The sequence below is a fragment of the Dermacentor albipictus genome, chromosome 6 (assembly GCF_038994185.2).
Source record: "Dermacentor albipictus isolate Rhodes 1998 colony chromosome 6, USDA_Dalb.pri_finalv2, whole genome shotgun sequence".
Taxonomy (NCBI): domain Eukaryota; kingdom Metazoa; phylum Arthropoda; class Arachnida; order Ixodida; family Ixodidae; genus Dermacentor; species Dermacentor albipictus.
The window spans coordinates 115,132,222-115,145,759 of record NC_091826.1 but is presented as its reverse complement, the minus strand read 5'-3'; the positions used below and the strand labels follow the sequence as shown (position 1 = coordinate 115,145,759).

At 47.2% G+C, this 13,538-nt stretch overlaps 1 protein-coding gene across 2 annotated transcripts in view; it reads left to right on the top strand.

Moving 5' to 3' along the window:
• LOC135908308 (microtubule-associated serine/threonine-protein kinase 3-like) overlaps positions 1-13,305 on the top strand; it is a 122,661-nt gene extending 109,356 nt beyond the window's left edge. For both annotated transcript variants that reach the window (XM_065440062.2, XM_065440063.1), the window contains 2 exons: positions 107-457; positions 12,751-13,305. In XM_065440062.2, the coding sequence (XP_065296134.1) occupies positions 107-457; positions 12,751-13,023 (624 nt within the window). In that variant the 3' untranslated portion in view covers positions 13,024-13,305. The remainder of the gene's footprint in view (positions 1-106; positions 458-12,750) is intronic.
• Positions 13,306-13,538: the final 233 nt, after the last annotated feature.

The window sequence follows — 13,538 nt, the reverse complement described above, 5'->3', positions numbered from 1 at the left end:
ATTATACAGATACGTAGGTTTGCTTTATTCTGAAGTACGGGTCGCAATTACGTGTTCACCCACTCAATCTATTCCATCGACACCTCGGCACCTCGGCGGCACGCAGAAAGTGAAGAGTGGCAGCCCGGCCCAAGTGTCGCACGTCCTGGAAGGTGACGTCATTGTGGCTGTCAATGGGCAGGACGTGACCCAGCTGCCCATCGGAGAGGTGCGCCGCAGAATGCAGGACTGCGGCGACCAGCTGGTGCTGACGGTGCTCTCTTCGAGTGCCTTCCGGATGCTCGAGTCGCGCCGCGACATGGACCAAGTGCTCAAGGCTGCGGGCAAGGACACCATCCAGCTCAGGGCCATCCATACCACGTGCGGAGGCAGCGGAAACTACGGCTTCACGGCCTTCGAGGCCAAGGCGTGGAACGAGCAGAAGAAGGCGCTAGTACGCTGCCACGTCATCCAGAAGGTACGTAATGTGGAAAGTTGGGCTAGTTGGTGATTGATCACCATACCTAGCTCGTGAAGCAGCGCGCTGACATGGACACAGAGAAGACACACAAGACGACACTCGCTGCTGTGTCGTCTTGTGCGTCTTCTCTGTGTCCGTGTCAGTGCGCTGCTTCACCAGCAAGGTATGATGATCAGAAGGTAAGTGCCAGCACTTTTGCACCATAGAAGTTTTTTAACACTGTGCCAGTGGTTGGTCGGCCCTAGTACTTTTATATACCTACATCCTTTAGGGACGCTGTGATGCTCACGGCGTTTCTTATTTTGAAGTACAGGGCTCTCAGAGTTAGGGGTAGTGCGCAGAAGAGCGAAAGAGCATTACTTTGCCACCAGTATATGGCTGTTAAGTTATTGTTACGTTGCAGAAGTCACATATCAAGACGTATTGTAAGCACTATTAACGTACTTCATCGTTTTCATTTGTACATAGCCATCATCATCTTCCCTGTTCTTCTACTTCTTCGCATGTGAGCTGGGGCGTTGCCTTTTTTGGAATACACAGCGGTGGACAACTTGATCGGTCTCGGCATTATAAAGTGGTGGAGGTGCGTCAAGACCCCGACGTCCACTCGCGTCCCCTGCGAGTCCACTCGCGTCCCCTGCCGCCTGCGCCCAGCTAACCCTACAACAATGGACACTTCCAACCCCGGCCGTTCCGGCGCCTCAAACCCTACCACACAGACGACCCCGACTGCGGCGCCTTCTTGGACTGTGACGAGCCCTCAGAGCGATCCCCCTGTCTTTTCGGGACTCCTCGGTGATGACGTCGACGATTGGATTGACCACTACGACCACGTGAATTCTTACAATAAGTGGAACGACACCCAGAAATTGAGGCACGTCGCCTCCTACTTGACCGATGTTGCAAAGACGTGGTATTTCAACCACGAATCCGACGTCGCGGATTGGTCCACGTTTACCTCCAGGCTGCGGCAAATCTTCGCTTCCTCGTCTGGCCGCGCAGAAGTCGCCAAACAGAAGCTGGGAACGCGCCGCCAACTTCCACAAGAGTCTTACACCTCATACATAGAGGATGTCTTGGCTCTGTGCCGCCGTGCGGATCCTAGCATGACGGAAGCTGAACGCGTTCGCCACATCTTAAAAGGCATTGGGTCTGTCGCGTTCAACGCCTTAATCGTGCAAAATCCGGCTCCTGTCCAAGACATCACTTCAACATGTCAACGCCTAGACGAGCTGCAGTCGATTCGTCTTCCACATGACAGCAGCGATACTCAGGTTCCCCATTCTCCAGATCTACGTGCTCTTATCCGCACCATCATCCGCGAAGAGCTTCAACTACAAGTCCTAAGGCGTCCACCTGCTGCCTGCGCCCCAACCCCAACCTTCGACTTGCGCGAGGTCGTAAAGCAAGAGTTGACAGTGATGACTACACCCACGACGCATCTTGCACCGGTAGCGCGCCCCACACCTACCTGCGCGGATGTTGCTTCTCTACCCACCCCTACCGTGACCTCCGTGCCTACTGACGTTTCCTATGACCATTTGGCTTCGATGGGAACCAGAGCACTTGCTGCGCCATCGTACCCTCAGTGGCGTCCACCTCGTCCAGTTTGTTTTTGCTATGGTATACGCGGTCTCGCTTCTGCTGCCGTCGCCAGCAGGAAGACGAGGCTATGCTGAGCACGAGAGAGACCGCACTCGCCGATCAGACGCCTACTATCCCGGATCGTACTCGTTCCCTCAACAGCGTTCTCCGTCTCCTCCAGCTGCTCCCAATCTGCCTGATAGTTCCCGTTCCGCCAGACGTCGTTCTCCGTCGCCTTACCGGCGCTCTACATCACCGCTTCGCCGCACTTCCCATCTCGACGACCAGCACTCGGAAAACTAACTGTTGAAGTTTTTGGAGGGGAAACTGCTTCTTGTCGGTCTTCAAAAATTCCTCCTGTTAGCCCGGCCAACATGCTTTCTGTAACTGTCGAAGGTTATCTTGCGTTCGCTCTCATTGATACCGGTGCCGCCGTTTCTGTTCTTCGCAGTGATCTGTGTTCCCGGCTACGGAAAGTAAAAACGCCTTATCTTGGGCGCATTTTGCGTGCTGCTAATAATGCATTCATTCACCCCGACAGACAGTGTACTGCTCGTGTTCTCATCGACGGCATACACCTCCACATTGAGTTTATCATCCTTCCAACGTGTATCCATGAACTTATACTGGGGTGGGTACTTCCTACATTCTGCTTCAGCCGTCATTTCATGTAGAGAGGAAGTTGTCCATATCACGGATACAGCGTTTGCACCTGTTACGAACTCTTCACTTTCATGCGTGAACTTGGCCATCGCTGCAGACTACGTCCTGCGTCCTGGTCACGAAGACGTTGTAGTCATAACATACAGTCAGATCGCCGATGGAGACGCCCTAGTCGCCCCTTCTTCCCGCTGTACTTCTCGTGGAATTCTCATTGCCACCTGTCTCATCCGGTTTTCACGTGGCCGCACCCTAATTCTGTCTGCTTGCAACACGACCCCAGATCCTGTGATGCTGCCCAAAGGGATGAATGTGGCAACCCTCGCCGACACTCTACCTATCTCTATAGTCACGCTTTGCCCTTCTTCATCGCCAGCACCAACTTCAGGTTTGGATGATTCTTTCCCTCCTCCAGCCGTTCTTGGTTCTGACCTAACAGCCGCGCAGTCCGAAGCCTTAATGGTGGCCTTGGCAAAGCACAGAACCTGTTTCGATAGCTGTTCCCCTGTGTTGAGTCAAACTCCTGCGGCTACACACCGCATCGAAACCGATGGCTCTGCTATAATACGACGACGCCCCTATCGTGTATCGCCATCCGAACGAAAGGTCACTGAACAACACGTTGCTGACATGCTTGCGCGGGAGATAATACGACCTTCATCTAGCCCCTGGGCTTCTCCCGTAATCCTGGTAAAGAAAAAAGATGGCTCCGTTCGCTTTTGCGTCGATTATCGAGTGCTCAATAAGATCACACGCAAGGACGTATCTCCAATACCTCGAATTGACGACGCTTTGGACACACTACAAGGGGCGGAGTATTTCTCCAGCCTTGATCTTCGATCAGGCTATTGGCAAATTCTGATGAAGGAGACTGACAAAGAAAAGACCGCGTTCGCTACACCAGACGGACTTTATGAATTTAACGTGAAGCCTTTTGGCCTTTGTAACCCTCCTGCCACATTTGAGCGCATGATAGACAACGTACTTCGTGGTCTAAAATGGAAGACCTGCCTCTGTTATCTGGACGATATCGTCATCTTTTCGTCTGACTTCAGCCAACATCTTCATCAATTAGACGAAGTTCTCAAGTGCCTTGCAAATGCTGGCCTCCAGATCAATCCAAAAAATGCAAATTTGCAAGCAAGACAATAAAGGTATTGGGTCACGTCATCTCAAAATATGGCATCCAGCCAGACCCCGAAAAGATTAGTGCCGTTCTCCAGTTTCCTCGCCCCCAGCAACAGAAAGATCTACGTAGTTCCCTCGGCTTGGCGTCATATTTTCGATGAGGATAGCAATAGGGGCTTGTTGGTACGGCATATCTTATTTTGTTATAGCGCAAGCTTGACAATAATAATAGAAGCCAGACACATAGCAACATTCGGCGATGCATGCGTCAGTAAAACTTCCATTTCATTATCATCAAAAGAGCTGAATTATCTTTGTTCGCGTTGAACGTGTACATGTCTTTGAATATGTGAATGAAAAACTGCCTACGTGTGGTTCCCAGTTTATATCTTTTGTTTATTTTTCCAAAAATGTTACACGTGGTGTATGACGGGTCGATGGTGTATATATAGCGACGAGAACGAGAAATAAACCTGTTGTTGAAAGTAGCGCTGTGTGTGTCTGATGTGCCTTCTTTTGTCCTTGTCAAGCTTGCGCTATAACAAAATAAGTCATATTTTCGTACATTTATACGCAACTTCGCAGCAATAGCAGCTCCTCTACACAAGCTACTGGTTACCGGTGCCTCTTTCACATGGACTAGCGACTGCGAGTCGGCTTTTCAAGCTCTCAAGCGGCATCTTACTTCCGAACCAGTGCTTCGCCGCTTCGATAATCGAGCCCCCACCATACTCCATACTGACTCATGCGCACAAGGTATTGCCGCAGTACTTCCGCAACGTAATGCAGCCTCTAAAGAGCAAGTGATAGCATATGCCAGCCGACCACTTTCTCCAGCTGAGCGGAACTACACCTTTACAGAGCAAGAGTGCCTGGCTATCGTTTGGTCGATTCAGAAATTTCGCCATACCTTTACGGCCGCCACTTCACCATCGTCAACGACCATCCTGCTCTGTGTTGGCTGTCATCAATGAAAAACATGTCAGGACGCTTAGGACGCTGGATACTCCGCTTGCAGGAATATGACTTTACTATAGAAAAAGTCATCATGATGCAGACGCATTGTATCGCTGCCCACTCTCGCTCTCTCTTGGTAACGCGCCGTCGTCTTCCCAACCACGTCGTTCCGATGCTACGCCTGCCTCACACCAACTCTCGATAACGCTCCTGGACCAAGTTATGCTTTCATCACGGTCTGATTTCGTCTCGCTTCAGCGGGCCGACTCCTACTGTCGAGCTCTCATGGATCGCCTTAGTGGATTCGCCGAACCACCCAACCGCCGCTTGCGACGCCAAATTCGACAATTCCGCCTTCAAGGTGGCGTGCTACACCACCACGTTTACTACCCAACAGGTCACCGGTGGGTCCCAGTTCTACCTCGCTGCCTTCGTCTGCAGGTATTAGAGGCACTTCGCGACGACGCATCGGCTGGCTACTTAGGATTCCACAAGACTTGCGACCACATAAAGACCCGCTGCTTCTGGCCTGGCCTATCCACAACGGTGGCCAAATACATGGCCTTTTGTGCGTCATGTCAGCACCGCAAACGCTCGACATCCGCTCCTGCCGGTTTACTACAACCTCTCCCTTGCCCGGACGCACCTTTTGAATTTGTTGGTATTGATTTATATGGTCCCTTGCCGTTGACACCCCCCGGTCACTGTTGGATTGTCACTTCGGTAGACCATTTAACAAGATATGCCAAGACTGCCCCCCTGCGATCCGGTACCGCTTCAGAGGTCGCCGACTTCTTCTTGCGCTCCATCGTTTTGCGCCACGGAGCTCCTCGAGTTCTTCTCAGTTCTCAGTTCTTCTCCTCGAGTTCTTCTCAGGCAAGGCGTTCATTTCACAAATTCTCGAGGAAGTTCTTCGGGCCACTAATACCGACCACAAATCTACTTCTACCTATCATCCGCAAACCAATGGCCTTATTGAGCGCTTCCACCGTACGCTGTCTGACATGATTTCCGTGTACATCCGTCCTGACCACACTGACTGGGATAAAATCCTTCCTTTTGGACATTCGCATATAATACTGCTATTCAACGGACTACCGGCTACAGCCCTTTCTTCCTTGTGTATGGACGATCTCCTTCCACCACATTCGACAGAGAACTCTTTTTCGCACCTTCTTCGCCTAACGCGTCGCTTCCAGAAGATTTTGCTGCCTGAGTTGCACATTGCCGTCAAATCGCCCGGCAAAGCACAGAAGCTTCCCAAGCTGAGCGCAAGCGTCACTGCGACAACGAATGCCGTGACCTACGTTTTCACCCTGGAGACCAAGTCCTGCTTTGGACTCCAGTCCGCACCCCAGGCCTCTGTGAGAAGTTCCTTCCCCACTACATCGGCCTATACACCGTTGTGCAGCAAACATCTGCAGTGAACTATCTCGTCCGCCCAATACACTCCGTCACTGACCGGCGCCCCCGGAATGCCGAAATTGTTCACATCTCGCGGATGAAGCCCTTCACTCCCCGTTTAGAAAATCTCTAATCTGCGGCCAGACTGGCCGCTTCCATGACGGGGGAAGTTAGTGCAAGAACTATTAACGTACCTCGTCGTTTTCATTTGTACATAGCCATCAGCATCTTCCCTGTTCTTCTACTTCTTGGCGCGTGAGCTGGGGCGTTGCCTTTTTTGGAATAAACAGCGCTGGACAACTTGATCGGTCTCGGTATTATAGTATTTACAATAGTTACACGAGAGACAACCATGCATAAACAAGATGGCTCTCGAGAGCGATTCCACCTCCACACGTCACACCGTCTTCTGACTGGCGCCATTCTTGTTTGCGCCGTAACTTAACCCCGCCTGTAAAGGCGCCGTCTCGGCGGTAAGTATAAGAGAGGCCAACTAGAGGCAAAGTAAAGCTTCTGCCTAACATCCGAGTAACGTCCGAGGGGACACGTGAGTCCCGCGGAGAGATCTCGTAGTTCACAACGCCAAGCCGACGGTATACCATGTAGCGCCCTGTGTAGCGCGGCAGCAGCTTTTCAGACAAGCCAACTTTTATATGTGACTTCTGCAATGTAACAATATTGTTACTCGTATAAAATTATTTGCAGGATGGATTTACAAACACAGAACGTTAACGGACACATACTTTTTGCCATCTTCGGACCCGCAGGCGTTCTCGTCTTCACCTCACCGTAGCACGACCCCCGGCAGAAAAAGCATCGTCCTAGTGCGTCAAACAGGATCATCAAGACGAGCGCAGTTTGAGTTTTTTCTATTTTTTATATATCTGCCGTTATGTAAGGGTCCCACAGAATACTTGCATACTCTACAGGTCTTACCACGTCGTTGTACGCCTTGCTTCTTAGTTGGTTTGATGATCTTATTTGTGTTTAAGGAAGCCTAATTGTCTACGCGCTGAAGAGCATACGTTATCAATATGCGCGGTCCATTTAAGTCTAGACGTAATCGTAATTCGCAAATTATTATATTCCTCACTGTCCGAGGATGGTATACAGGAGGCAGTGAGTTTGTGCTTGTTAGAGCAAGAGTGCAAAATGTCGACGATTACTTATTTTATTTTTATTTATCGCATACTGCGGACCGAATGCGGCCCAAGCAGGAGAGGCAGTATACATGAATTACAATAATATGCGACCTTCAAAAATAAAGCACGCGCATTTACAAAGAGACACTAAAAATTACGATGCGCGCTTATAGAAAACTGAACGAGATATTGCACGCTAAGAAAAAGCCATAAAAGAGAAGTAACACGCAACGTTAACAACATAGCACATCACAGACACTGCGGTCTGGCGGTCCAAATCACGCATCAGGGGCAAGGAGCAGAGAATCGTAATAATAATAATATTTGGGGTTTTACGTGCCAAAACCACTTTCTGATTATGAGGCACGCCGTAGTGGAGGACTCCGGAAATTTTGACCACCTGGGGTTCTTTAACGTGCACCTAAATCTAAGTACACGGGTGTTTTCGCATTTCGCCCCCATCGAAATGCGGCCGCCGTAGCCGGGATTCGATCCCGCGACCTCGTGCTCAGCAGCCCAACACCATAGCCACTGAGCAACCACGGCGGGTAGCAGAGAATCCTGTGGCAATGCATTCCAATCTGCGATTGTATTGGGTAAAAATGAATACTTATAAACATGTGCACGAGCAAAATCAGGTTCAATAAAGTATTGATGCCTATGACGATATTTTTTAAATGATTACTTAGTTATGTATTTTTGGGGATCAATGCCTAGTTTCGAAAAATATAAGCTGTTAAGAAACCTAATTTTACCAAATATTCTGCGTTCATTTAAGCATTCCAGCTTTGCTTCCTGCAACATAGCAGACAGAGAGTACCGGCGTTTATAGCGGTCATATATAAAATGAGCCGCTAGTCTTTGAATTTTTCCTATTTTTTATATACCTGCCGTTATGCAAGGGTCCCACAGAATACTTGCGTACTCTACAGGTCTTACTATGTCTTTGTACGCCTTGCTTCTTAGTTGGTGTGATGATCTTCTTAATTTGTGTTTAAGGAAGCCTAATTGTCTACGCGCTGAAGAGCATACGTTATCAATGTGCGCGGTCCATTTAAGTCTAGACGTAATCGTAATTCGTAAATTCTTACATTCCTCTACTTGTTCGACCGTGTTACCATTTATGTTGTAGGAAAACACCAGATTGTTTTTTTTTTATTACTAAGGCAGACTTGTAGTGTTCTTTTTTCTAAATTAATACTCACATACCACTTAGCACACTATTATTCAAGTAATTTTAGATTCATGTTCAACTCAAGTTTGTCAGAAACATAATCTATGGTTTTAAAGATGACACTTCATTATCATCATCATCATCAACAACAACAACATCAGCCTGGCTACGCCCACGGCAGGGCAAAGGCCTCTCCCATACTCCTCCAACTACCCCCGTCATGTGCTAATTGTGGCCATGTTGTCCCTGCAAACTTCTTAATCTCATCCGTCCACCTAACTTTCTGCCGCCCCCTGCTACGCTTCCCTTCTCTTGAAATCCAGTCCGTAACCCTTAATGAACATCGGTTATCTTTCCACCTCATTACATGCCCTGCCCATGCCCATTTCTTTTTCTTGATTTCAACTAAGATGTCATTAACTCGCGTTTGTTCCTTCATCCAATCTGCTCTCTTCTTATTCCTTAATGTTACACCCATCATTCTTCTTTCCATAGCTCGTTGCGTCGTCCTCAGTTTAAGCAGAACCATTTTCGTAAGCCTATAGGTTTCTGCCCCATAGGTGAGTACTGGTAAGAACAGCTGTCGCACACTTTTCTGTTGAGGGATAATGGCAACCTGCTGTTCATGATCTGAGAATGGCTGCCAAACGCACCCCAGCCCCATTCATAGTCTTCCGATTATTTCAGTCTCATGATCCTGATCCGCGGTCACTACCTGCCCTAAGTACATGTATTGCCTTACCACTTCCAGTGCCTCGATACCTATCGTAAACTGCTGTTCTCTTCCGACACTGTTAAACATCACTTTAGTTTTCTGCAGATTAATTTTTAGACCCGCCTTTCTGTTTTGCCTGTCCAGGTCAGTGAGCATGCATTGAAATTGGCCCCTGAGTTACTAAGCAAGGCAAAATCATCAGCGAATCACAAGATACTAAGATATTCTCCATTAACTCTTATCCCCAATTCTTCCCAATCCAGGTCTCTGAATACCTCCTGTAAACACGCTGTGAATAGCATTGGAGAGATCGTATCTCCCTGTCTGTCGCCTTTCTTTATTGGGATATGTCGTTGCTTTCTTTTTGGAGGACTACGGTGGCTGTGGAGCCGCTATAGATAACTTTCAGTATTTTGACATACAGCTCGTCTACACCCCGATTCCGTAATGCCTCCATGACTGCTGAGGTTTCCACTGAATCAAACGCTTTCTCGTAATGAATAAAAACTATCTCTAACGGTTGGTTATATTCCGCACATTTCTCTATCACCTGATTGATAGTGTGAGCATGCTCTATTGTTGAGTAGCCTTTACGAAATCCCGCCTGGTCCTTTGGCTGACTGAAGTCTAAGGCATTTCTGATTCTATTTGCGATTACCTTAGTAAATACTTTGTAGGCAACGGACAGTAAGCTGATCGGTCTATAATTTTTGAAGTCTTTGGCGTCTCCTTTCTTATAGATTAGGGTTATGTTGGCGTTCTTCCAAAATTCCAGTACGCTCGAGGTCATGAGGCATTGCGTATACAGGGCGGCCAGTTTTCTAGAACAATCTGCCCACCATCCTTCAACAAATCTGCTGTTACCCGATACTCCCCAGCTGACTTTCCCCTTTGCATAGCTCCCAAGGCTGTCTTTACTTCTTCTGGGCGTTATTGTGGGATGTCAAATTACTCTAGGATATCCTCTCTTCCATTATCATCGTGGGTGCCCCTTGTACTGTATAAATCTTTATAGAACTCCTCAGCCACTTGAACTATCTCATCCATATTAGTAATGATATTGCCGGCTTTGTCTCTTAACGCATACATCTGATTCCTGCCTATTCCTAGTCTCTTCTTCACTGCTTTTAGGCTTCGTCCGTTCCTGAGAGCATGTTCAATTCTATTCATATTATACTTCCTTATGTCAGCTGTCTTACGCTTGTTGATTCACTGGGAAAGCTCTGCCAGTTCTATTCTAGCTGTAGGATTAGAGGCTTTCATACATTGGCGTTTCTTGATCAGATATTTCGTCTCCTGCGATAGCTTACTGGTATCCTGTCTAACGGAGTTACCACCGACTTTTATTGCACACTATGCCCATAAGATTGTCGTTAATTGTTTCAACACGAAGGTCCTCTTCCTGAGTTAAAGCCGAATACCTGTTCTGTAGCTTGATCCGGAATTCCTATATTTTCCCTCTTACCGCTAACTCATTGATCGGCTGCTTATGTACCAGCTTCTTTAGTTCCCTCCTCAAGTCTAGGCTATATCGAGTTCTTACCATCCTATGGTCACTGCAGCGCACCTTACCGAGCACGTCCACACCTTGTATTATGATGCCAGGTTTAGCGCAGAGTATGAAGTCTATTTCATTTCTTGTCTCGTCATTCGGGCTCCTCCACGTCCACTTTCGACTACCCCGCTTGCGGAAGGTATTAATTATCCGCAAATTATTGCGTTCTGCAAAGTCTACTAATAACTCTCCCCTGCTATTCCTAGATCCTATGCTATATTTTTCCACTGACTTGTCTCCAGCCTGCTTCTTGCCTACACTGGCATTGAAGTCACCCATCAGTATATTGTATTTTGTTTTGACTTTACCCATCGCCGATTCCACGTCTTCATAGATTTCGACTTGCTGGTCATCATGACTGGATGTAGGGGCGTAGACCTGTATACGACCTTCAATTTGTACCTCTTACTAAGTTTCACAACAAGACCTGCCACCTTCTCGTTGATGCTGTAGAATTCCTGTATGTTACCAGCTATATCTTTATTGATCAGGAATGCAACTCCTAGTTCTCGTCTCTCCACTGAACCCCGGTAGCACAGGACGTGCCCGCTTTTTAGCACTGTATATGCTTTATTTGTCTTCATAATCTCACTGAGCCCTATTATATCCCATTTAAGAGAAAGCTTAAGCTCGGGTACTCCGATCTAAATACATGTAAAAGGAGAACTAATTTTTCTCGGCAACCACTGCACCAAATTTGACGAGGTTTGTTGCATTTAAAAGAAAAACTTAAAATCTAGTCACTGCTGGTTTTGAATGTTCAATTTAGGCCATCAATTTTTTATTAATTCACAGAAATGGAAAATATTCAGAAAACAAAACTATCAAGTTTACAACTCTAACTCAGCAACAAAAAAATGATAATACAATTCTGTGTATTGAATCTATTAGTACATCAAAAGCGGACAAAATTGATATGTTGCACATCAATTTCAAGAAATTTAGTAAAATGCAAATACAGCTTTTGCAGAAACCTTGCAAAGAACGTAACAAATTCACGTAAGATATAAAATGACTAATCTTATTTGTCCGCTTTGAAATATCCAACGGATGCCGTTTACTGAACCACAATATCTGTTCTTGATGCAGAGCTATGAATCTAAATTTCGTGCTTCTTTATTTTTTAAGCTTTCGAATTTTTGTAAACGTTTTAACAAAATTCAGGGCCTAAATCGAATTTCTGCTTCCAACACTCACTAGAATTTAACTTTCTCTCTCAAATGCAACAGATTTCATTAAAATCGGCCTAAGGTTTATCTCAGCAAAACGTTTTTGCGTTTTACATGTATTTGAATAGGCCGCGTCAGAGTTGGGCCCTACGCTAGCTGATTACGCACGCGTCACTGCAAAGCGTGGCTAACGGTGACGTAAGCATGCTCTCCCACGATCTAATTGCGATTGGCGTACGCTCGCGATTGAAAGCTTAAGTCAGTAGCAAGGGCGGACCGCTTTATCAGGCGAAGCCTCAATCGACACCGCAGGGGGAGGGGGGGGATTGCACAGCGAGCCGCACTTTACAGTTCCGCGTAGGCAACCAGGTAAATTACAGCAAACAGTTATCAGAAAGGCTTTTATGAGCAAGACGAGTTTTGAATAGCAGAACTGAAAAAGCAAAGGAAAACTAAGAATGAAAAGGACGTTGCTGTTATGACGTTCTGCATTTTTTTTTTGTTTCAGGTCAGCTGTTTATACTCTTCCTTGTTATGAACCAACTAGCTGTTAAATACCATTCAATAAGCACTTCACCATCGACGCCTATGACCACCATAAATACCAAAATAGTTTAAATTTCTCGGCCTGAGAAAATCCCGTTTACTACATTCGATCATCTTTCTACTCCGAATTCTCCAGTGGGAATTTCCACCTCCTTGACAGGCATTTGCGGCGAATGACACCGCATTTAGAACATTCTTTTAGCGCAATTCCTTCGTCCCCGTCTGGGAACGGTAACCGCCTGCTCCTCCTCTGCAGGTTACCAACGCTCAGGTCGTGACGCCCAACAAGTTCCTGTACCCGGGCGACGTGCTGCTCATGGTGGACGGCGTGCCGGTGGACACCATGGACCAGTACGGCCTGAGGACGGCGCTCGCCAAGGGGGCCAACGAACTCAACATCACCATTGCGCCCATGTCGCCGCTGAGACTCAAGAGGCCCTCGTACACCCGTCTACACGAGACGGTCATGACGGACGAGAATGTGCCCGAGCCGTCAGCCAAGGCCATAATCGAGCCGCCGAAGACCTGATGGCGGCGCTCTCTTCTTCAGCCCAGTTCTCTTCGCTGTTGTTTGTCACGGACCGAGCAGACGCGGAAAGTTGTCGTGATCAACAGAGGTGGCTGTCCCCCCTTCCCTTTTTTTTTTTCTTCACGAAACGGCAGCAAGACATGCTCTCGCACTGAAAACATGACTACACTTATAACCGCTGCAAGCATGCAGTGGTTCCATCTAGCCGTGTGTGCCAAGAAGCCTTCTAGAGAACGAATTTCTTAACACGCATTTAGGAAAATAAAAATTACGGACTTACGAGGGCAGTGGCATACCAACTATTTCTCGAGTAGAGGGGCAAACAGCAAAACATCCGACCCCCCTCCACACACACATTATATATATATATATATATATATATATATATATATATATATATATATATATATATATATATATATATAGTGAATTAATATTGCATTAAGAAAGAAGGCCCAGAAGTACGTTATCTTTATAATTACCAGCCATAAACGTCATTATCAACTTATGAGCCA